The 26,476-nt window shown below is 37.3% G+C and overlaps 1 protein-coding gene and 1 non-coding gene across 2 annotated transcripts; both read left to right on the forward strand.

Moving 5' to 3' along the window:
- The first annotated feature begins 7,204 nt into the window (after positions 1-7,204).
- On the forward strand, positions 7,205-8,828 carry LOC121999375 (probable protein S-acyltransferase 22). Its single transcript, XM_042554065.1, has 5 exons — positions 7,205-7,289; positions 7,511-7,639; positions 7,736-7,816; positions 8,154-8,348; positions 8,811-8,828. The coding sequence occupies exons 1-5, from the start codon at positions 7,269-7,271 to the stop codon at positions 8,826-8,828; spliced, it is 444 nt and encodes a 147-aa protein (XP_042409999.1). The 5' UTR covers positions 7,205-7,268.
- Positions 8,829-24,150: 15,322 nt separating this feature from the next.
- On the forward strand, positions 24,151-24,256 carry LOC122003238. Its single transcript, XR_006117890.1, has one exon. It is a non-coding gene; the product is annotated as a small nucleolar RNA R71 (small nucleolar RNA).
- The last annotated feature ends 2,220 nt before the right edge of the window (positions 24,257-26,476 follow it).

Below are 26,476 nucleotides of genomic sequence, written 5' to 3' on the forward strand. Positions count from 1 at the left end.
AGCATAAGGGTGTATCATGTGATTATACTATCATAAGAAACATGGTAACATAGTTAACTTGGGTTCTAAGCTTCCTAAACCCTTGGGTTCCTATCATGGCCGAACCCCCTTAGGTCTCAATTTAGGTAAAAACAACCTCCAAGCATGTTAAACCTAAATTATCATTACATGAATTTCATAGGAAGCATTATAAGTATGATTTACTTGGTTTCTAAGTTCTCCAAGTCCTTAAACTCATGTGGCCGAACCCTATCAGTATATAAACAAGGTCCCAAATGTCATGAACACATGGAAACCTTAAACCATATTTATAGCATTTTTTTCAAGTAACATAGTAAGCATATTGAGCTAGTTCCTAAGTCCTTCAAGCCCTTAACATATGTCCTGGTCAAACTTTTAACAAGTATTCATTAGGGCTAAAAACAAACATACAAGCATGTGAACTTGAACTAACATCATGTATAAATTCATAACAAGATATTATACAACATGTATGGCCGAAACTTACCCTAGCCTCAATTAGGTCATTAAACAACATATAGCATGGGAACTTTGTCTTTCTACTTATCATATTCCATGTAAGGTGACATAAGCATATTTAATTCTTGTTCTAGGGTTTCTAGGGCATCTATTCCTTCATGGCTGAAACATACAATGGTCCATTTAGGTCATGGAAAAATTATACAAGCATGTGACACAATCAACACATTATCCTATTTTCATAAGAAACACTTTTAACACATTTGGTTCCGTTTCTAAGGCCTCTAGGTCTTTTAAACCCTACTTGGCTGAAACTCAACAGTATATAAACTTGCTTCAAATAGCCTAAAAGCATAAGAAATCATACAAGTTTCATAGCATGTATAAAGACAAGCATAATAAACATACATGTGAATTGTGTCTTAGGCTTCCTAGGTTTCTTTCCCTTTTTATTTTATTTTTCCTCATGGCCGAAACCTACCAATCTTTAAACTAGGTTTTAAGTGGCCTAATGCATGGAAAACCTAAGTAAGTTTCATGGAAAAAATTACTAAGAACATCATATACAAAGTTGGTTCATAAACAAGCTAGGACCCTTGTGATCTTACATGTCATATATCATGTAACTAATTTTCCTATACTCAATTTAAACATAAGAACATTAAACAACCTTCATATCATAATATCACAGAGGTCTTGAGCATATTAGAATTTTGTTTAAGTTTTTCTAAACTATCCATCTTATCATGGCCGAAAATTTAAAATAAGAGTTCATGAATTTCTAGCAATGTTCAACATGCAATTCTTTAAGAAAACTCTATATTCTATCATACAAACATGGTTACTTAAATTTAAAGGTCTTCCTAACCCTAAGACCTTTTCTTGGCCGAAACATATAAATGGATTTCTTTTGGTTCCAAGTAACTTTTAAGCAAGAAAACCAATAAAAGATCCTTAATAGTTCATGGAGAGAATCTTGCACTAGTGTGGTTACACAATATTTTCCCTAATCTCTTTAAAATATTTTTGGCCGAAATTCTAGGGTTAGGTACTCCTCTGATCAAGCATCATTTAGGTATAAAAACATGAAGAAAATCCTTCCTACATAGCATAGAAAAAATATCATGAAATAAGGACTTGTTTAAACCTTCCTAGATTTGAAAACCCTTTCTTTGGCCGAATTTTTCTTAAATTCTTTCCTAGGTTTTCTAGTCCATATAAAATCCGAAAATCACATAAAAATCCTTGTACCACAGGTGAGGGGAAGCTTACATCCTTTTCGCTTGTGGATCTAAGGTATGGTGATGAAAGAAGTAGCCTCTCCTTCTAGTTCCTTTCCCTTGATTCCCTTGCTAAGTCCTCCTTGTATCTTAGGCTTCTTAGGGGAAAAACCTTGGCTTTGGGGCCGAAGATGGAGGAGAGGGGACTGATGGTTTCAGTGAGGGAGAGGAAGAATGATAGAAAATGAGAGAAAAATAAACTTCTCTTTTCTTGCTCCCTTTTATGTTAAGGGGGGAAGAGGTAGCAAAATTGATTTTTGCTTTCCTTCTCCCTTAGCCTTTTTTTTTCTATTTTCTATTTATTTTATTTATTCATTTATTCTTACCATTCATGATGAAATAGGGAGATTGAATTTTCTTAATTCCCTCTTTAAATTTTCGGCAAGAACAAAGAGGAAGAGGGAGAGAAAGGGAGGAAGGCAAGTTGCCTTTCTCTTGCTCTTTTCTTGTCTTCTTTTGGCTAGCTTTTACTCTTACCTTTATCATGAGTTTCCCTCCTTTTTTATCAACATCTTCTCTCTATCCCAATTGGTTTCCATTAATTAATTCTATGAAATATAATATAAGAGGTTCATGGTTCGATCCTTGACCTCCTCTTCTTTTTATTTCACACTACAAGAATTTTTGCATTCAACAACACCCAATAGACAACGCTTTTTAATAAAAACGTTGTCGTTCTTTGTTTTACAACGCTTTTAGTGAAAAGCGTTGTCTATGGTATTTACTTTTTACTAAAGACAACAGTTTTTAATGAAGTGTTGTCTTTAGTGTTGTTGTTTATGGTCAAAGACAACATTTTTTTAAAAAACGTTTTTTAAAGTGTTGTGTATGTTTCCCCTAAACTCACTTAAAATAAATTCGCAGCCCTCGCTTTGCTAAACTCTAAACCCTCAACGCGCGCGCGCCTTCTCCTCCCCACTCCTCTCCACGAGTTCTCCTCTCCACTCCTCTCCACGAGTGCCTTCTCCTCTCCTTGCCGCGTGATCTCCTCTGAACCCTAATCTCGACCCAAACTCCTCACGCAAAACTCCTCACGCCGGCCCAACTCCTCCAAGTCGAGATCCCTAATCTCGCATTTCCCCATCTCCTCAATCAAAGTCAGCTTACCCTTCCTAATCTTCTCACGGCGGAGCCGACGGAGCCGAGATCCCTCAATTTCTTCTACTATCCGACGGAGCCGTAGCACTGCCACGCGGTTCTTCGATCCGGCTCCTCGATATCTTTGCTCTTGCCCTCACTGTTCCTCCCTCTCTCTGCTCTTCCTTACCTTCACTGCTCGTTCTCGACTTCGCTCTCTCATCCCTTCGTAATGGCGTCTCCCGGTGAATCAGGTGCGCTCACTGCCCCTTCGGGCTTCTAACATTAGTTGCTTAAATTTCTCTTTCCAGACTTGGATCTCGATTTATTCATGGGGATTTACAATTTCTATTAACATCCTGATGGCAATCTATAAATTTTCAAGAATACAGGTCCAAAGTTTGTGTGTATCATGCCCTTCTTGTATTCTTATTCCCCCCTACTTCACATCATGCTTTTCTGATCACTGCAGTCGGATCTCTAGAAAATAAATCTGATTGATGAAGTGGGCAAATTTGGCATCTTTCTTGACTTTTTTCTAGAATTTGGGCTTAAATTTGAAGCTCAGACTGGGCTTTTTTATGTGCTGAATTAAGGTGGAACAAGGTCTGATTTAAACTATGAAAAACTTACAAGTAAAAAAAAAAATAGTAATAATGATTACTTACAAGTAGTTTCGATCATTTTAGTGTTTATCGTTTCCTCACTGTATAATTTGGGTCCTCCGTTGTTTGAAAAATCTTGAATTGTGTTTGTTATACCTTCTTAATGTGCAGCAATGCTATGGTGATAAACTTGTTTGACTGTTTTGACAAACTGGTACAGTTATTTCACATGGTAATCTCGATACAACACACTGCCTGGACAATGTTGTTTTAAGTGCTTTAATTCTTCCTTCTGACTGCTATTGAAGTTTGTTCTGTCATACCACTGCTAGATGGGTAAAGTTATTTCTCTTATTATAAAACTCATGAGCATCTAATGTTAATCAAGTACATACTGTAGGAAGCAGAATATGTACTTCAGACGAAGCTATGCAGAATCAGGCTGAACCTCCACAATACTTAGAGAATCGGCAGCCTTCTCTATTGTGGCTACTTAGATCTATAGTAATTTTCTGTTTGTGGTATTGTGGTGGCGGTGATGAGAATAATTTCATGAGGGCGCTTGTTTATCCAGGACCTGTCCCTTCTGGAAGCTGAAACTATAGCTCTTTCCATCCTGAAACAAGTCATGGAAGAAAAGGTATATTTCTTGTGGTTTTTCTGTATCTACCTGCTTTAGAAGATAGATAAAGCATCCCTGTTATCAAACCTGGATTAGGTTCATTCAGGCTCCTGGTTAATGAATTATTACTTGGTCTATTTGGATAAACTAATCGGGTGTGCTTAGATGTTTACTTCTAAATCATATAAACACTGCATTTAAATATGATAAAGAGAGAATACACTATTCAATCTGGTACCAGCTGACCTGAATGTATGTTTTGGGTACTTTTGTATTAGACGGGTAAATTGGACTGATGCTTAAGGATCCAGTTCTAGGGTTTCATTTTGTTTTACATAAATTGCAGAGTATTGCAACTTTTACATTGCTAATTACTCATTTGCATTAACAAGTAACCCCTAATAATGTTGACATTGCAAAGGTGGCTCCTACTTACCATCTATATACACCTGCCGAGGTTAAAGATGTCATTTCTCGCCTTTGATCGGCAAGGCCATTTATCTTGTTATCTGCGTTTCTTCGTACTTCATACTACTTGCTAGATTGCTGTTTAATTGTGCTGGATGCTGTGACCTTATTGTGTTCTGGTTGCTTATCCACTGAACCATATTCCGTTCAAAGAAGTTTAGTAATGTCATCTGCAATTTCTCTAAAAGTTTTATTCCCTTGGAGTCTATGCTGTGAAATTATAATATGTCATCTCTCATTTTTCACATTCGCAGTGAAACAATTAATAGCTCACAAAAAATAGCTGAAGGTTGAATTTTAGTTTGCAAGTGTCTTGTACTTTGACTGGTTCCAGAATTTTGCTCTCAGGGTAGTTCACATTTTTATTGTTTTTTAAAGAAATTTGATATGGACAACTTTCTTGGGGGCCTTTGCTAATATTTTACCTCATTTACTGGATGTTTTTCAATTTTCACCAATGTAACCAATGTAACAGGAGACTTGGAGAAGAAATACTACAAGTGTTCAAGTCAATGTCACATTTAAATGCGGTATTGTTGGATATTGTTGGAGAATTGCTAGTCCAGTTTATGCGGAGAACATTGTGAACGAGGAAGTGGACTGTTTAACTAGCCCTTTTTGGTTCTCATACCTCAAAGAGGTTGAGGGTATTAGGGTTTAGGGTTATGTTAGGTTGTTGATGAGATTGTTATACTCTTGCTTGAACATGAACCAAAGTATATAAATTTGACCTTTTGATCTGAAAGTATAAAAAAAAGTTAATTGGATACTAGTTTTTTATTTTTTTTTTTGCAGTTGCATTTGTTGTATTTTCATATGTTTCTCAGTGAACTTCTAAACAATTCTTTTTTCATTAATTTATTAAGGCTTATTATAAGTTTCAGTTTGATGGTGCAAATTGTTTTGTTTCTTCTTTGGTTTAGGAAAGTTGAAGTGAATCCCTTGATAGCTGTTTCATAGGTTTGTTCCATTATTTTCCAGTACGTACTGGAATCACTATCAATAGCCCTCAAGGACTGTTTACAACCTTGCAATCAAATTAATTGGACTTATAATCTAATGTATGGTCATCTGGAGCATGAATATTGGAGGATTCATGAATGACTCTTCGGATGATGAATGTATGTCATTTAATATTGGTTCATGTATTTATTTAGATACATCTTGAGTATTCCCTATAAATACCCTATGTATTTAACAATTCAAAGATGAAGAAAATCAGAAGTAGTTGAACACTAACACTTGGACGCCAACATTTTTGAGTTGGCGCCTAGATTTGACCATCTAACAGACACGGCTAAAGGATCAACTTCTATGAACACCCTTAATAACTTATACAGATATTTGTGAACAATTAGGTTGGTGGCTATCATTTATCCTCCCTTTTTGTTGTTTTTTCCATGTACCCAATGCAGCTTTCATTTCAAAGGTTCCAAGCTGATGAACAAGGATGGGTGGACACAATCAAGTCAGTGCGATTTGGAGGAGCTGTCAGGATTAGTACCATGGATTGGCTTGGGCAATCTCAATATTTGCGTCAAACTGTCTTCTGACCTTCCCTATCATCTGCAGTATCTGAGGTATACTATGCACATTTACCGTGAATTTTCCTTATTGAGCTTGGGCTAGTGACGGTTACGAATGTATTTTATTTCAAGAACCGTATAAGCAAGTGTTCGTGCATCTAGTTTTATAACAATGCACTTCGTATCTTTGATCTAAAAAGCTTCTGAAACAAGTCATCTTCTCCAAGCATATATATTGGCCATGTTAAGTGACACAAACAAGATCTAAAACCATGTGTTTAAGGCATTCAAAGCTATTGGCCTCATCCGGTGGGTGGCTGTTCAGAAGACTGCTCGTGAGGGGATGCAGTGGGTTTCAATTGGCAATGAGGTGACATAGTAGGTTTCAACCGACAAAGAGGAACACATGAGGTGTTAAAGGCGGCAAGCGGTGGTGCAGTTCATAGGAGCATACCAGTAGTTTTGTTCTTTTTCGTGTGCCAGTTGGCAGATGGAATGAATTTTTTTTCCCTGTGCCAACCAGCATGGACAAAATTTAAAACTTCGAGGCTTCTAAAGTTGTTGGTCTCTTCCTGATCAATACTTTTAATCTTCCATCTTAACTAAGGTAATATTTCTTCGCCATTTCGTGTTCTGGTGTTTGGATTGCTATGGATGGAGAAGTTGTGCAATAATTCAGAGTGATGCCACCGTTGGGATTCGAGGTGATAAGTTGCAAATTTCTAGGCTAACCAAAACAATGTGGGTGCTTCTCATGTGGTGTGGTAGGATGTCTTAAAAAGAATAGGACAGTAAGATGAGTAATTTACTTTTTTTGATTGCTTGATCAGATGGCCTTTGGACAAATGCATAACCATAAAAGATGGATAATTCAGAATATTGGTTATTAGGGAGAAAGGTGATAGAGATCTCATTTACGATGAGCCACACAATCTTTTCAAGAAAATAAAGTTCTTATGTGCTTTATATTAACTTGGTTTTTCTCTAATGATTTCTATCTGTTTGTATTGCAGGTTCTAAAATATAGTAAGCATTGTAGAGTCTGTGACAAATGCGTTGATGGCTTTGATCATCATTGCAGGGTGAGGGTTTTCTCCATTCACAACCTTATATGTTTTGTTATCTTGTAGTAATATGCAGTATTCATCTTTCCTTGTAGTGGATCAATAACTGCATAGGAAGAAAAAATTACAAAAGGTTCTTCATCCTCATGGTGTTTGCTCTTCTCTTGGTAAGCACAAATATTTCCTACCATTCCAATAGTTGTATTCATTAATCATAGTGATTGACACTATTTTCTTAGTGTAGATTTATCATCTGTGTGCATCAACTTAGAAGATACTATTTTCTTAGTACGTGAAGGACCTGATACATAGAATGCATTTTATGTCAGGTCCTTTTCATTCTGATTGACTATTGATTGGTCTCCATGCTTTGTGCACCTTGGGCCAGCTTATTCTGCAGTGGGCTGTTGGGATGCTTGTGCTGATACTGTGTTTTGTTGAGAGAAGGAGATTTTCTGCTGAAATTGTTTCAAAGCTGGGTAGTAGCTTTTCCTTGGCACCCTTTATCATTGTGGTGGTGAGTACTCAGAAGAGAAAATGAATGAAAATCACACATCATAATGAGGATTTTTCAAGGTTCTGATACTAATTTGATAATGTCTCTATAATGCAGGCTGTGTGCACTTTATTAGCCATGGTTGCTACTCTTCCAGTTGCACAACTTTTCTTCTTCCATATTCTTTTAATAAAAAAGGTACACTACTTTCATATTTCTACTTGTGACACAGCAAACACTACCAGTTACACAGCTCCTACATTTATATAAAACAAACCTATGTATCCGGTCAAATATCTCTATTTCAAGGAATATATCTTTTATATTTTCAAATTCTTTGCATTCATCCATACACTGAGCATTACTGAAACTTATTATCCAACTGAACTATTACAGCTTGTTATTTAACTGATAGATTTTCCATAGTGGAAAACAAATAGTAGAATTTGAACGATATGGTGTTGTTTATTCATCAATTCTGGAGAAAATTGACACTTTAACTAGCTCATGCTACTCTACATGGATGCGCTTACAGGGAATCAGCACCTATGATTACATTATTGCTTTGAGGGAGCAAGATCAGGAGCAGGAGCAACTTGCTGTTGGTGGGCAGCAAAGTCCGCAAATGTCCCAAGTGAGCTCTTTTACTGGACTAAGCAGCACCAGTTCTTTCAATCAATTCCATCGCGGTGCATGGTGTACTCCGCCAAGATTATTCCTTGAGGATCAGGTATCATACTTTCATTATTTAGAAAGTTATTGTGAATGTAATTTACCATGGTTAAGATTATTTTTGAAAAACCTTTTAATAAGATTTTTTTTACTGTACGAGGCAAATCCATTTAATTAAAAGTTTTTTTTTGGTAAAAAAGCCTAGTTGTAAATCTTTATCAGCACTTCATTCATTTCTCCTTATTCATCATTATCGTATTTTTGAATAAAAATTGAAATAACAAATGTAATCCACTTGCTTATTGTACACTTGGTTCAATGGTTAGCGAACTTAGGTGTGTGCTGTTTGAATTTTGTTTTCATGCATTGACCTCTTTAGATGATTTGTTTCTTGTGAACCTATTTTGAAAGATGCAATATATCTTTTAATATGGGTAGTTAATGTTGTTATAATTAACCCGTTTTTATGGAATTTCGTGAACTAAGAATCTTGTAAACTGCATGCGATTTCTTATTCAAGCTCTCGCTGGAAAGCTAACCAAAATCAACTTAGTTGATCATTAGCTATTCATAAATTGAACTGCATTCACATTTCCATTGCCAACTTAATTCTGACTTCTGAGAATTTGATAGTAGGATAATGTCTACAGTTTGTTAATATATATATTTCCATGACGCATGGGTGTTGGAAGGGAATAGAATGTCGTCCTCGATTTTGGGACTGTGAATGTGTCATGTCAAGTTGAACTTTTACCTTGCTTCAGCTCAATTGTGTAAATAATTGTCAATCTCATGGTATAACTTAAGTTAGATTCTATTACAGAAATTCTAGTTCAAAATTAATTCTAGTTCAAAATTAATGTCAATAGCACTCGTTGCTTTTTCACGTTCGTTTAAAAACAATTGAGTAAAATGCAACAGAATATAAGTTAAGTAAAAACAATTGCTAACATAGTTTATTTTTACTTGGTTCGGAGTCTACAGCACTCCCGCTTGGTTAATATATATGCTTAGAACTTGTAAAGACAGGTCAAACATTAATATGCTTGGTTAATATATCCATCTACAACACTCCCGCTTTTTCCTCTAAATATGATTTTCATTTAGCACAGAACTAATGCCAATTTTTTTATTTTGATGCAGTGTTTAAAGAGCTTGAGTAGAAGTTGGCCCTAAAGAAAACTTGTCAGTTACGATATAAACACACTTACGGTATGAATTACATGTATATATAACATTGACATATTATTTAGTACGAGATTTACATGTATGAAAGTTTTCATACAAAATTTCTTGATTGCCTACAACCCCAGGTGTGCTGATGACAAGTTGAAGAAGATGGCTCTAAGAGTGATAGCTGAAAGCCTTTCAGAAGAAGAGATTGTTGGACTTAAAGAAGCAATTCCATGCGATGGACACCAACAACAGCGGTTAGTCAATGATGAGGTTTTGTAAAACTTGTGTGTTTGAAAAATTATTGTCATGAAGTTAAGGATAACTTGTATGATACAAATTTAATTTGTGGATCAATATGTATACATTTTGTTTGTATAATATAAAGTTTTATTTATTTGTTAAATAGTCTTATTATAAAAATGATTGTGGTTGTGGATATTCAATTATATGTAAATTTTGAGTATTTTTTATAATTTTTGCTATTTAATTAAGAAAAACACTATTTTTTATAAATTTAAAAAGACAACGTTTTTAAGTAATAAAAGACAACGCTTAAAAAACAATGTCTTTGAGACCAACCACAACGCTTTTAAAACGTTGTCTTTGATATGTGCATTTTTACAACAGCATATTTAACAACGCTTTTTAAGAACGAATAGACAACGCTTAAAAAGTGTTGTCTTTGTGACCAACCACAACGCTTTTAAAGCGTTGTCTTTGATATGTGCATTTTTACAACAGCATCTATAACAACGCTTTTTAAGAACGAAAAGACAACGCTTAAAAAGCGTTGTCTTTGTGACCAACCACAACGCTTTTAAAGCGTTGTCTTTGATATGACTTTCTACAACACCATCTACAACATCACTTTTTAAGTACATACGACAACGCCAAAAAAGCGTTGTTGTTTAGCTTTTTTCTTGTAGTGTCATTTTATTTCTTTTTGCTTCAACTCACTTCCTATTATTTTTCTAAGGAAAAATCCCACATTCATATATTTATCTTACAAGCTTAGTGGGTATTACAGTACCCCGTACCTCATAAAAAGTTTGTCCTCGAACTTTAAAATAGTTACATCAGGTGGCACTGAACTTTCGGCTGAGTGCATCGGCCACTTTGTTCGCCTTCCCTGGGTGATAAAGAATCTCGCAGTCGTAATCTTTAACTAACTCGAGCCATCGGCGTTGCCTCATATTTAGGTCTTTTTGTGTGAAGAAATATTTCAGACTCTGATGGTCTGTATAAATCTTACACTGAGCTCCATATAAATAATGTCTCCATATTTTTAGAGCGAGGACCACGGCTGCTAGTTCTAAGTCGTGAATGGGATAATTCTTCTCATGTTCTTTAAGTTGTCTAGAAGCGTAGGCAATGGCTTTGCCATCTTGCATGAGTACAGCTCCAAGTCCTGTGATGGAAGCATCGCTGTACATATCGAAGCCTCTGTTGGTTTCCGGAAGAGTAAGAATCGGAGCACTGGTCAGTCTCCTTTTTAATTCTGCGAAACTCTTCTCGTAAGCTTCTGTCCATTCATACTTTGTATTTTTCTTGGTGAGGGCTGTCATAGGGGCTGCGATTTTGGAGAAATTCTCTACAAATTTCCTGTAATAACCTGTTAGTCCGAGAAAACTCCTGATTTCGCTGGCATTCTTTGGTCGATTCCAGCTATTCACAGCTTCGATTTTACTTGGATCCACCATAACTCCATCTTTGGAGATGACATGACCTAGAAATATTACCCGGTCAAGCCAAAACTTGCATTTGGAGAATTTTGCATATAGTTGTTTCGCTTGAAGGATCTGTAGTACAGTATTCAGGTGTTCGGCATGTTCTTCTGGAGTTCTCGAGTAGATAAGTATATCATCAATGAAGACGATCACAAATTTATCAAGATATGCCGTAAATACTCGATTCATCAGGTCCATAAATACTGCAGGAGCGTTGGTTACTCCGAAAGGCATAACTATGAACTCATAGTGTCCATATCGGGTTCGAAATGTCGTTTTTGGTATATCATCTGGTTTAACCTTCACTTGATGATAACCAGATCGTAGATCTATCTTTGAGAAAACAGTCGCACCCTTCAGTTGATCAAACAGGTCATCGATCCGTGGGAGTGGGTACCGATTCTTGATCGTCACATTATTCAGCGCTCGGTAGTCTATACACATTCGCATAGACCCATCCTTCTTCTTTACGAATAGCATTGGAGCTCCCCATGGAGAGTGACTAGGACGAATAAGTCCATTGTCGAGTAATTCGGTTAACTGTTCCTGAAGTTACTTTAATTCAGCCGGAGCCATACGATAAGGTGCTTTCGAGATCGGCTGAGTACCAGGAATCAATTCGATTCCGAATTCTCTCTCCCTGTCAGGGGCCAACCCTGGTAGTTCATCAGGAAATACTTTTGGGTAGTTGCATACTACTCTGACGTCTTCTAACTTCGGGTCGGAGCATCTTTAACATTAACCGGACCCTTTCTTTTTCAGTTCGGACCAGTTCTGGGCACAGTCGGGCTAGGCGGTTGAACCTCTTAACGGCTTCATTAACTGACAGATCACCTTGCCGGAACTCAGTGAACTCGTCATAGTGCTTGTTGGTCACTCGCATATAGATGAATTCCTCTAAGAACTCTATCTCAAAATCTGTCCACTGCATTTGGTTTATTTGTCTTTTCGCCTTTACTCTGCCCCACCACATCCGGGCATCTCCGGTAAGATAGAACGACGCGCATTTGACCTTCTCGTGTTCAGGCCAATCCAATAATTTCATTATGTTCTCCACGGTTTTGAGCCAGGCTTGCGCATCCCATGGTTCACAGTTTCCCGAGAATGCTTCCGGCTTAAGCCTTTGCCACTGAATCAGATAGGCCTCTTGTCGGACCATCGGAGTAGGGGCTGCCGGGGGCACTGGTGCGGCTGTAGGTACAACAGGTAGTGGATTCACCGGTGGGGTGACTGGGTTGCCTTGCTGACCCATCAAGGTAGTGATCAGCTGCTGTTGCTCTGCGATCTGATGCTGGAGGTCTGCGACTACCTGTGTCAGATCTGGTGGAGTCACTGTTCCTCCGGTTCGGGCATTGCGTGTCCTAACCATGTTTATCTAAATAAGGACAAACAGACTAGTGTAAGTGGTTATCGTTTTTAGCCAATCTAACCTATTATTTTGTTTCTATCTATTTGTTCTGGTATTATTCCTAACCTACCAATATGTAATCCTAATCTAATTTATAACTAAAAGCATAGAATAAAGCATCAAACATAAGCAAGTAGAACATGAAACTAAAGCATAAACAACATAAGGAAAAATAAGGAATATAATGACAAACAATGTAACATAAGGAAATAAAGCATAAGCAATGTAGTAAAGAAAATGAAGCATAGGCAATATAACAAGAAAGAAAAAATAAAGCATAAGTCATATAATCATGAAAATTAAGCATAAACATGTAACAAGAAAATTAAACATAAGCATATAACAAGTAAATTTAGCATAAACATTCTTACTTGGAGCGGCAGGTAGGAGGCTTGATGTGTGTGTAGTGAGCTGGCAATAACTTGGCTCTGATACCAACCTGTAACGCCCGCCCTCCCTGCTAATCCTAAGGGACGGGGCTACGATACTCAACGTACATATTACAGCGGAAGACTTAAAAATCATTTTTCTTGGTTTAGTAAAAACCGAACTACACTAATATGGTTTCCATAACATGATAATAAGTTAAATAGAAACATAACATCAAGTCAACCATGTAGTACTACAATTTATGAAACCAAAGTGTAATTCCTAAAAGTTCTTAAAGCAGGTTCTTGTTTAGTTGCCTAGCCACCGCCACACACATCTCTTTGCCTCTCCTGCTGCTCTTTTAGCTCATCCAGCTTTTTCCTTTATCTGTGGTACAAGGAAAGTAAGCTATGAGCACTCATGGCTCAGTAAGTTCCTTTCCAACTCACTAAAACCAAAAATCATTACATAATCAAAGAATATATCAACATAACATGATCTCAACTAGTCATGGCATAACATATCATACTCTTTAAGCATATCATGCAACATAACAAAATCATAATTACTCATGGCATATCATCTCTTAAAGCATAGCATGAAATATAACATAATCATATCTAATCATGACATCTCATCTTTTAAAGCATAGCATGAAACATATCATAGTCATATCTAATCATGGCATATCATAAATCATAGCATTATCACAACATGATCATAAAGTATATGCAATATGATTTTGAAAGCATGTATCCGAAAAACATGTGTATGTCTCATGATCTTTAAAACCATTTCTTCTTACATATATACTTGAACATAATATCAACATATTCAGGGCCCCGGCTTGTACCATACATACATAACATAAATGCGCGCGTCCTAAGTATATCCAAGGTAGCAAGTCTTGAATCATACTAGGAACTAGGTCAAGATCACAAAGCATGGCCTAGGGGCATACTTAAAGAGTCCATCCCTTATCAGCCTAGATCACAAAGCAAGGCCTAGGGACGTACTAAGGAGCCCATCCCTTATTAGCCTAGATCACAAAGCAAGGCTAAGGGGTGTACTAAGGAGCCCATCCCTTATTAGCCTAGATCACAAAGCAAGGCCTATAGACTGATTAGGAGTCCACCCTTGGTACAAGCCTTACAAAGTAAAGTAGCATGTATAAAAATGCATCATTTAGTCACATAGCATAGCATAAAAGTATGCATCACATAGGCATACATTATGTCATAAAAGTATGCATCACTTAGGCATACATCATATCATAAAAAGTATGCATCACTTAGGCAAACATCATGTCTTGAGAAAGTATGCATCACTTAGGCATACATCATATCATAAAAAGTATGCATCACTTAGGCATACATCATGTCTTGAGAAAGTATGCATCACTTAGGCATACATCATATCATAAAAAGTATGCATCACTTAGGCATACATCATGTCTTAAGAAAGCATGCATATTTCTATCCACATAGCATATCATAAAAACAAGCATATTCCTATCCACATAGCATATCATAAAAACAAGCATATTCCAAGCACATAGCATATCATTAAAGCATGCATATTTCTACTCACATAGCATATCATAAAAGTATGCATATTCTAAGCACATAGCATATCATTAAAGTATGCATATTTCTAAGCACATAACATATCATTAAAACATGCATATCTCTATCCACATATCATATCAAAAAAAGGTATAAATCACAAGCATACATGATTAAGCATAAGGGTGTATCATGTGATTATACTATCATAAGAAACATGGTAACATAGTTAACTTGGGTTCTAAGCTTCCTAAACCCTTGGGTTCCTATCATGTCCGAACCCCCTTAGGTCTCAATTTAGGTAAAAACAACCTCCAAGCATGTTAAACCTAAATTATCATTACATGAATTTCATAGGAAGCATTATAAGTATGATTTACTTGGTTTCTAAGTTCTCCAAGTCCTTAAACTCATGTGGCCGAACCCTATCAGTATATAAACAAGGTCCCAAATGTCATGAACGCATGGAAACCTTAAACCATATTTATAGCATTTTTTTCAAGTAACATAGTAAGCATATTGAGCTAGTTCCTAAGTCCTTCAAGCCCTTAACATATGTCCTGGTCAAACTTTTAACAAGTGTTCATTAGGGCTAAAAACAAACATACAAGCATGTGAACTTGAACTAACATCATGTATAAATTCATAACAAGACATTATACAACATGTATGGCCGAAACTTACCCTAGCCTCAATTAGGTCATTAAACAACATATAGCATGGGAACTTTGTCTTTCTACTAATCATATTCCATGTAAAGTGACATAAGCATATTTAATTCTTGTTCTAGGGTTTCTAGGGCATCTATTCCTTCATGGCCGAAACATTCAATGGTCCATTTAGGTCATGGAAAAATTATACAAGCATGTGACACAATCAACACATTATCCTATTTTCATAAGAAACACTTTTAACACATTTGGTTCCATTTCTAAGGCCTCTAGGTCTTTTAAACCCTACTTGGCCGAAACTCAACAGTATATAAACTTGCTTCAAATAGCCTAAAAGCATAAGAAATCATACAAGTTTCATAGCATGTATAAAGACAAGCATAATAAACATACATGTGAATTGTGTCTTAGGCTTCCTAGGTTTCTTTCCCTTTTTCTTTTATTTTTCCTCATGGCCGAAACCTACCAATCTTTAAACTAGGTTTTAAGTGGCCTAAAGCATGGAAAACCTAAGTAAGTTTCATGGCAAAAATTACTAAGAACATCATATACAAAGTTGGTTCATAAACAAGCTAGGACCCTTGTGATCTTACATGTCATATATCATGTAACTAATTTTCCTATATTCAATTTAAACGTAAGAACATTAAACAACCTTCATATCATAATATCACAGAGGTCTTGAGAATATTAGAATTTTGTTTAAGCTTTTCTAAACTATCCATCTTATCATGGCCGAAAATTTAAAATAAGAGTTCATGAATTTCTAGCAATGTTCAACATGCAATTCTTTAAGAAAACTCTATATTCTATCATACAAACATGGTTACTTAAATTTAAAGGTCTTCCTAACCCTAAGCCCTTTTCTTGGCCGAAACACATAAATGGATTTCTTTTGGTTTCAAGTAACTTTTAAGCAAGAAAACCAATAAAAGATCCTTAATAGTTCATGGAGAGAATCTTGCAATAGTGTGGTTACACAATATTTTCCCTAACCTCTTTAAAATATTTTTGGCCGAAATTCTAGGGTTAGGTACTCCTCTGATCAAGCATCATTTAGGTATAAAAACATGAAGAAAATCCTTCCTACATAGCATAGAAAAAATATCATGAAATAAGGACTTGTTTAAACCTTCCTAGATTTGAAAACCCTTTCTTTGGCCGAATTTTTCTTAAATTCTTTCCTAGGTTTTCTAATCCTTATAAAATCTGAAAATCACATAAAAAGCCTTGTACCACAGGTGAGGGGAAGCTTACATCCTTTTCGCTTGTGGATCTAAGGTATGGTGATGAAAGAAGTAGCCTCTCCTTCTAGTTCCTTTCCCTTGATTCCCTTGCTAAGTCCTCCTTGTATGTTAGGCTTCTTAGGGGAAAAACCTTGGCTTTGGGGCCAAAGATGGAGGAGAGGGGACTGATGGTTTCGGTGAGGGAGAGGAAGAATGAGAGAAAATGAGAGAAAAATAAACTTCTCTTTTCTTGCTCCCTTTTATGTTAAGGGGGAAGAGGTAGCAAAATTGATTTTTGCTTTCCTTCTCCCTTAGCCTTTTTTTTTCTATTTCCTATTTATTTTATTTATTCATTTATTCTTACCATTCATGATGAAATAAGGGGGATTGAATCCTCTTAATTCCCTCTTTAAATTTTCGGCAAGAACAAAGAGGAAGAGGGAGAGAAAGGGAGGAAGGCAAGTTGCCTTTCTCTTGCTCTTTTCTTGTCTTCTTTTGGCTAGCTTTTACTCTTACTTTTATCATGAGTTTCCCTCCTTTGTTATCAACATCTTCTCTCTATCCCAATTGGTTTCCATTAACTAATTCTATGAAATATAATATAAGAGGTTCATGGTTCAATCCTTGATCTCCTCTTCTTTTTATTTCATTTTATTTCTTTTTGCTTCAACTCACTTCCTATTATTTTTCTAAGGAAAAATCCCACATTCATATATTTATCTTACAAGCTTAGTGGGTATTACATTAACTTCTTTAAAACCTAAATTTTGTTCTTGGCCGAAACATACATGGAGAGTAAGCTAAGCTTTAAGCAACATTCAAGCATAAGAAAAACCAACCCAATCCCTTAACATAGCATACATATCATAAGGATGTAGTGAACATGGTTAGTTTAGGGCTTAAGCTTTCCTAGGTCCTTCATCTACACTTGGCCGAAAGTTCATGTTTATAAATCTAGGTTTTAAGTCAACATACAACATGAGAACATTAACTAGCTTCTTATACTAGGGTACTGTTACGCTCCGCAAGTGTACGGAAATGTCACAAGTAATATAAAAGATTATCGTATCCACAGGGACTGGAATAAGCACTAGAAATGTCTCAATGCGAATTAGCTAAACAACTAGCCAATTGTTTAAAATGCAAAGTGAAGGTAAACAAATCTAATATTAAAGATCAACAAACAAGAGTTTAGTGTTTTGGGTTATGATAAAGGGAGATTCTAGGAGTTTCGGTTTCTTTGTAAGATTTCTTGAATGTAAATGGTTCACCAATTCTTATCCCTCAATTGCCAAAAACTTGTAGAAAGTTGCCGATTCTCTCTTGCAATAGATAACCGGCTAAGGACTGAGAAATGTATCTAAATATGATCAATTAGACGTGAACCTACGTTGTCCTTACACAGAAGCGCACCTATTACTATGCCTTCCTCGGATATCAACATAGAAGCCCACAACTTATTAATCTATCAAGATACAAGAAACTAATCACAAGATCCATCCTACTCTCTTGAATATTCCTATTTCCTCTTCAAGATTATCTCTCAAACGTCCTTACACGGGCTTGCACCTGTCACGTGGATCCCTCGGATGATCGAGTGAGAGTTTATCTTTACAAAGTCCACAAGAAATCCAAACAATCAATCAAGAATGAGAATTAAGCACAAATCACCATTAATCATTTAAGATCTAATTGATACAAGCAAGACAATGTCATTGAAACAAGAAATTGGCAAATCCATAAGAGATTTCATCAATCCATCATACAAATACCCCCTTAATCCTAGAATACAAGATCTACTCCATGAATCGAGGAAGAATACCCGAAGAAATAAAGATTACAAGCATTTCTTAAATCCCCAATCCAAGAAACCAAGAAAAGGGGGAAAGAGAAAACTTATCTACGAAGAAGCCTCGTCTTCGGATCCAATCCTCGCTCCGGAGTCGAAATCGTCAAGAACTCCCCTCGAATCGCCCAGAAATCCTCCCAAGAATGGGAGGATATGACCAAATTTTGTCTTCTCCCAAAGGGGGAGAGATCCCCTTTCAATTCATGAAGGAGGGTTTAAATAGAGGAGGAAATCGGGCGCCACACGGCCCCATGACACGGCCGTGTGAGATTCACACGGCCATGTCCAGTTCCTTCTCTGCCAAAGCTGCACGGCCGTGTGACTCACACGGCCAGGACCCTTCTGTTCTCTAGAAATGCTACACGGCCGTGTGGTGCACACGGCCACCACCTGCTTGGCCTCTGGAAACCTCACACGGTCATGTAGATCTACACGGCCATGTAAGGCATCTGCTCTAATTTCTTCGCATCAAGACACAGCCGTGTGAGATTCACACGGCCATGTCCTCTTCCCTTCCTATTAAAACTACACGGCCGTGTGTGGTACACGGCCTGATGCTCTCTCCCTTCAATTCCTTCCAAGCTTACCCGAGGACGCATAATCTTCACCAATTTCGACTCCTATGTACAGAAAATGCACAAAAAGCAGATCTCCGAACCAAAAGAGTAAATATGCTAAAAGGAAAGCTGGAAGTATAAAAATGCATAGATCAAGCATGCTCGAAGTATGTAAATGTGCGTAAAAACATGCATAAAAGAGTATATAATCTACGCATATCACACCCCCAGACTTAAACCTTTGCTTGTCCTCAAGCAAAATGCTGCAGTCTAAATTCATATGTTCTACAACACATTCATAAAACCTAGTGCACTTTCCTAACTCTATCAAAAAGTTTCATTAACAAGCGTGATCATGGAAACAAGTAAAGTATGGTTCAAGCATAAGAATCTTGTGCATAGTGTAAAAGTAACTCAACACCCTTCAAGTTTCAATCCATGTCCTAGTCAAGTCATCATCAAATTTGAATTCCTAGTGTTTCCAGTGAAAGACAAGTAACCAGTGATAGGCACTTACTCACCATTCACTTGGTTCATATTTCTCAACTAACCCAAGGTCTCAAAGGTGTGCTCAATCTCAAGGGAAGCTAAGCAGTCATTTCCCTAGTAACCTAACTCGGTCTCAAAGGGGTGACTTGCTAGATTCCACTCATGACAACTGTTTTTTATATCCCTTATTTTTATTTTTTTATTTTTTTTTATTTTTTTAATTTTTTTTTTATAAGTGTTTGCATTGTGCAAAACTTATTCACAAATGTACTTTTAGCACACATGTTGGGATATTTTGATTTTTCCAAATGAGCTTTAATGATTTGAGCCTCATCTAGTAACCAAAATGAAAGTTGAGAAATCACCATGGAAACCAAGTACTAAGCAAACAAGATGAATCATGACTATTTCAATGACATCAGCTATTCAAGCATCAAGCACAAGTGTAGTGAAGATAAAATCCTTAAGGTTGAACCAAAACTAAAACTCATCACCATAAGATTCTTAGCTTATTAATGCTTCCCAAGATAGAAAAAAGAACTACACAAAGTTTACTACTAGCATCATTCGAACATCATGAATCAAGACAATAATCGTGCTAACATTTCACTTGAATCCAAGAAAGCATATAAGTGAAGATTTGATGTTCTCAAAAAAAATTTTTTGCCATGATTATTTCAAAAACAAGCAAAATAAAGCAACAAGCAATGAAAATAAGAACCAACATGAAAAACTAACAAAAACTAAAAACTGAAAACCAAACTAAACAGTACATGACACCCCCCCAGACTTAAACTTTTTATCGTCCCGATGAAATCAATATGGTGGAGGAGGTGGAGGTGGACGAGGGAAAGGAGGTCTACGACGTGGTTGGCCAATAGGAAAACTAGGAAAACCTGGAATCTCACCCAAGGATCTATGATACTCATATAAAGCATCTACTTGTTGGCTAGTAAGCATCATGCTCTGTATAAAATCTCTCATCCTAGCCTGATCAGTATCATAATCCTGCACAAACTCAGCCACTTGACCTTGAAAATTCCTCGTAAACTGAAAATGATTTTGTACCTCCCTAAATTGATCATCAGATAAAGAGAAGCGCCCCTCCAACATTTTTCGTTAGGCATCTTGCTTCTCATGAAGTGATTCTAGAGACGTACGAAAATCTGAAAAATCAAACCTATAAGATCCCGTGCCATATGCAAAAGAATGCCTAGCAGGCTCCATAAAACTAGAAGGCTGCAGGTGTCCAGATGACGAGGGCTCATGATGTGGCTCAGTGTCTCCAGGTATAGAAGGGTCATCCTCAAAATCTAACTCAGAAATTACCCAATTAGCCGGGTTACGAATAGTAGTTCGTTCAGGAAAAGGAAGGGGTAAAGGAGAACCACTCCTCCTAGGAAATGCAAAACCATTCTCATCCCGAACGATCATTTTTATAGCAAGACATGCATCAATGTCAATCATGTCATTACCATGAATTATTTCCAACCCATCAACATCAAGATTTAAATTATAAGTTATTCGGGTAATCAAACCACCAAAAACAATTGATCCCGATGATGCCCTAGCAGATCTTAATAAGGTTTGAACAAAATGAAAACCAGAATCAAATTCCACCTTATAAAGCATAGCCCATTAAGCATAAAGCTCTATCTTTTTAACCACCCCATCACTCTCTCCCCTACCAAAAATAGTTTTACTCATGACTCTATGTAGATACCTAAAGATGGGGTTTTGCATATGGGAGGCCTTAGCTTTTGAAGGCTCATAAGGTTGATCTAACCCAGTTATTACATTCCAAAAATGATTCCAATTAAACCTTGGATCAAACCTACGAGGGCTACCGGTGGTTAATCCAAAACAAGAATTAAAGTCACTAAATGCCCATAGAAATTCTTGATTCATTAGTCTAAATGAGATTTTTCCAAAATAATCATCTTCATTAGTAAAATGGACATCCAATGAACTTAAAAATTCTAAAACAAGACGAGGATATGTAGGCAAATGTGTGTACATAATATCACTCCAATCCAAAAACCCAATCATCAAATCTACATCTTCCCTAATTCCAAGCATATCAAGAACAGTTGGGTCCATATATCTAGTACACACTATCTTTCTATTGACAAGAATTGCAAATCTAGTTACTTGATCATCATTTCTAAACACAATATTGAATTCATTGTCATTACCTTCGTTGCGTGAAGTCCTTTTGCCTTTGCCCTTCACTGGTTGTTTTCCTTTGTCCCTTGATGGCTCCTTCTCTTTGTCTCCACTGGATCCACCACCTCCTTTGCGAAGTTTTTTCAAAATGTTGGACATCTTGATGAGTTTAGATAGGGGAAGAATTATCTAGGGTTGGAAAAATGGAACTCAAAGAACAAAACTTCAAAGAGCAAATATCTTAGGTTAGGAGAACAAAAAGTGCAAGTCTTAGAGAGGAGGAGAATCCGGATCTAAGAGATCTTGAGAGATTAGAGAGGAGTTTTTAAGAGATTGGGAGAGAAAGAGATGTTTTGGAGAGTTGGGGTGTGCGGAACACGGCCAAGATCTAGCCGTGTAAGGTAGAAAGAAGACTTTAATAACTCTCCTACACGGGCCGTGCAGATCCACATGGCCTCCCCTCTTCCTTCTCTGGATTCTTCGCACGGCCATGTCTGGGACACGGCCTCTCCATCTTTCTTCTCGGAATTCTTTGCACGGCCGTGTTTGGGACATGGCCTAGACCCTTTTCTCCTTGAGATTCTTTACACGGCCGTGTTTGAGACACGGCCTAGACCTTTTTCTCCTCGGGAGATCCTACACGGCCGTGTCTGGATGACACGGCCCAAGCACTTCCCTTCTCTGCAACCTTTGCCTGGCCGTGTATAGCACACGGCCGGGCTCTGTTTTGCACCTAACCTGAAAACAAAATCAAAAGAATGCATCAAACTAAAAGAAATTAAAATACAAATCAAAACTAACTAAAAGAACCCTTGGGTTGCTTCCCAAGAAGCGCTTGTTTAAGGTCTTTAGCTCGACCAAACTTGATAATTCACTTCTTTTCCTCGCCCTTGGAGGACAGATATACTTTTTATTTTTGTTGGGAGATCTTCTCCCAACATCTTCCACCACATTGTCTCCTTCGTTTGGTGGCCTTCCATGAGGATGGAAATTCCATTCCTCAAGTTTATAAATGCTTGTCCTGCTACAAGCATTTAAAAGAGACGAGACATGGTTAGAGATATTAGGTAAATCATATTCCAACCTTTCCTTACCAATTACCAAAGAAAGCTTATGATTTTTGACATCAATTATAGCTCCAGCTGTAGCAAGGAAAGGTCTTCCTAATATGATAGGAATCCTGGGGTCCTCTTCCATGTCCAACACGACAAAATCTGTGGGAATAACATTCCCATCCACCTCTACTGGCACATCTTCTATAATACCCAAAGGGTACCTGCAGGAATGATCAGCAAGTTGAAGTGTCATAGTAGTAAGTTTAATGTTTTTTATTACAAATTGAATAGGGAATGAGGCTAACACTTGCCCCCAAATCACAAAAAGCTTTTTCAAAAAATTCTTTTCCTATGTTGCAAGGAATATAAAAGCTCCCTGGGTCCTTTAGTTTTGGGGAAGTGTTCTTCTCCAAAATAGCACTACATTCCTCACTAAGCGCAATTGTCTCAACCTTTCCTCTTCTTCTCTTGTTTGACATGAGATCCTTCAGGAATTTGGAAAATCTAGGCATTTGAAGAATAGCATCAATAACAGGTACCTCTACACAAATTTCCTTAACTTTTTCTAAAAACTTGCCAAATTCTTCATCTTTCTTGAGCATTGTAAGTCTCTGAGGAAAAGGGACAGCTTTGCTCTGATGGTTCAGTGGAAGAGTCTCTTCAACCTCAATGGTACTCTCCTCATTAGCTTGAATCTGATTTGGTATAAGAGGAGAGAGCTCTTCTTCTTTTTGTATCCCTTTTGGAGCAGTCACTTGGGAGTCTCCCAAGGTCCGTCCGCTCCTAAGCTCAATTCTATTGCAATGCCCCATAGGATTCACATCAGGTTTTCCTGGAAGTTGTCCTGGTGCTCTGGATGATGAGGAAGCAAGTTGGGCAATTTGACTATCCTGGATCTTTTGATGCTTTTCAAAATTATCCATTCTCTGAATGAGCTTTGCTAAATCTTGCTTCATTTCATTCTGACTTGAGATAATTTCTTCAAGCATCTTTTCAATATTTGACTTTGGTAAGCCTTGAGAAGATAGATGTTGAAAATTTTGTTGCCCAGCTTGAAAATTTGGTCTTGCCCCCATAGATGGTCCTTGATCTTGATTATTTCTGTAAGAAAAATTGGGATGGCTCTTCCATCCAGGGTTATAAGTATTTGAGTATGGGTTGTTCTGCCTTTGATTGTAACTCATGATTGCATCACATTGTTCCAGTTGATTGATTTGTGCAGTGATAGCTCCCAATGGACATGAGTCATTTGAGTGCTCTGAACTCCCACATACTTCACAAGATGTACTAATAGCATTGACCATATTAGCACTAGTCCCCATATTCTCAAATTTCTTTGTAAGAGCGTCCAATTTTGCAGACAAAAGAGTGACCGTATCTACATCAAACTTCCCTGATGCTTTAATTGTTGGGTTTACAGAGGAGTAGCCACCACTTCTTTCATTTGCCCATTGATGATGATTTTGTGCTACACTTTCAATGATTTCTTCGGCTTCATCTAAACTTTTATTCATAAGTGCCCCTCCAGCAGCTGAATCAAGGGACACTTTGGTATGATAATTGATACCATTATAAAAAGTGTGCAACACTAACCATCTTTCCAACCCATGATGTGGGCATTGTCTGAGCATACTATTATATCTATCCCATGCTTCAAAAAGAGATTCTGAGTCAGTTTGCTTGAAGCTTGCAATTAAATTCCTCATATGAGCTGTTTTGCTTGGTGGATAGAATTTATCAAGAAACTGTTGCTCACACTGCTCCCAAGTGGTGATGCTATTAGGGGCCAAAGAATTCAGCCATTGCTTTGCCCTATCTCTTAAAGAAAACCCAAATAATAATAATCTAACCGCTTCTGAAGGAACTCCATTCATTTTCATGGCACCACATATTTCATAAAAGACCTCTAAGTGTTGATTGGGGTCTTCATGAGGTCCTCCACCAAATTGGTTCTGCTGCACCATAGATATAATTGCGGGTTTGATCTCAAAGTTATTAGCTTCTACTGAAGGTCTTGAAATACTAGATCAAAAACCTTTTGCATAAGGTGTTGCATAATCCTTGAGTGGTCTATTCGCCATGTTCAAATGTTCCTGTTCTTCAATTTGCCTTTGCAGAATTCTTCTTTTATGCAAAGTTCTGTCAATCTCAGGGTCAAAAGGAAAGAATTCCCCTGCAAAGTTAGATCTTCGCATACACAATAACAAGATAGCAAATGACAATTCAACAGAAAAAGAAAAAAATAAAAGAATCAAAAATGCAGAATTGAATTTGTACAAAAAGAATTAACAAGAAGTAAAAGTTATACAAGAAAGTAAAAACAGAAATCTAATGATTAGTTACAACTATGCAATATGAAAGGAAAACAAATGTTATGTTTAGTCTAACTCAATTGATAATTCCTAATGTTATAGCGCAGTCCCCGGCAACGGCGCCAATAACTTGTTACACTCCGCAAGTGTACGGAAATGTCGCAAGTAATATAAAAGATTATCGTATCCACAGGGATTGGAATAAGCACTAGAAATGTCTCAATGCGAATTAGCTAAACAACTATCCAATTGTTTAAAATGTAAAGTGAAGGTAAACAAATCTAATATTAAAGATCAACAAATAAGAGTTTAGTGTTTTGGGTTATGATAATGGGAGATTCTAGGAGTTTCGGTTTCTTTGTAAGATTTCTTGAATGTAAATGGTTCACCAATTCTTATCCCTCAATTGCCAAACACTTGTTGAAAGTTGCCGGTACTCTCTTGCAATAGATAACCGGCTAAGGACTGAGAAATGTATCTAAATATGATCAATTAGATGTGAACCTACGTTGTCCTTACACAGAAGCGCACCTATTACTATGCCTTCCTCGGATATCAACATAGAAGCCCACAACTTATTAATCTATCAAGATACAAGAAACTAATCACAAGATCCATCATACTCTCTTGAATATTCCTATTTCCTCTTCAAGATTATCTTTCAAACGTCCTTACACGGGCTTGCACCTGTCACGTGGATCCCTCGGATGATCGAGTGAGAGTTTATCTTTACAAAGTCCACAAGAAATCCAAACAATCAATCAAGAATGAGAATTAAGCACAAATCACCATTAATCATTCAAGATCTAATTGATACAAGCAAGACAATGTCATTGAAACAAGAAATTGGGAAATCCATAAGAGATTTCATCAATCCATCATACAAATACTCCCTTAATCCTAGAATACAAGATCTACTCCATGAATCGAGGAAGAATACCCGAAGAAATAAAGATTACAAGCATTTATTAAATCCCCAATCCAAGAAACCAAGAAAAGGGGGAAAGAGAAAACTTATCTACGAAGAAGCCTCGTCTTCGGATCCAATCCTCGCTCCGGAGTCGAAATCGTCAAGAACTCCCCTCGAATCGCCCAGAAATCCTCCCAAGAATGGGAGGATACCACCAAATCTTGCCTTCTCCCAAAGGGGGAGAGATCCCCTTTCAATTCATGAAGGAGGGTTTAAATAGAGGAGGAAATCGGGCGCCACATGGCCCCATGACACGGTCGTGTGAGATTCACACGGCCATGTCCAGTTCCTTTTCTGCCAAAGCTGCACGACCGTGTGACTCACACGGCCAGGACCCTTCTGTTCTCTGGAAATGCTACACAGCCGTGTGGTGCACACGGCCACCACCTGCTTGGCCTCTGGAAACCTCACATGTCCGTGTAGATCTACACGGCCATGTAAGGCATCTGCTCTAATTTCTTCACATAAAGACACGGCCGTGTGAGATTCACACGGCAATGCCCTCTTCCCTTCTTGTTAAAACTACACGGCCGTGTGTGGTACACGGCCTGATGCTCTCTCCCTTCAATTCCTTCCAAGCTTGCCCAAGGACGCATAATCTTCACCAATTTCGACTCCTGTGTACAGAAAATGCACAAAAAGCAGA

Source organism: Zingiber officinale, chromosome 7A, assembly GCF_018446385.1.
Source record: "Zingiber officinale cultivar Zhangliang chromosome 7A, Zo_v1.1, whole genome shotgun sequence".
Classification (NCBI taxonomy): Eukaryota; Viridiplantae; Streptophyta; class Magnoliopsida; order Zingiberales; family Zingiberaceae; genus Zingiber; species Zingiber officinale.

Excerpts from the sequence above, each read along its gene's own strand:
- LOC121999375 (XM_042554065.1), top strand. The coding sequence starts at position 7,269 with ATGGTGTTTGCTCTTCTCTTG. Across the intron at positions 7,640-7,735 it reads CACCCTTTATCATTGTGGTG|GCTGTGTGCACTTTATTAGC; the intron begins GTGAGTACTCAG and ends TCTATAATGCAG. Across the intron at positions 7,817-8,153 it reads ATATTCTTTTAATAAAAAAG|GGAATCAGCACCTATGATTA; the intron begins GTACACTACTTT and ends ATGCGCTTACAG.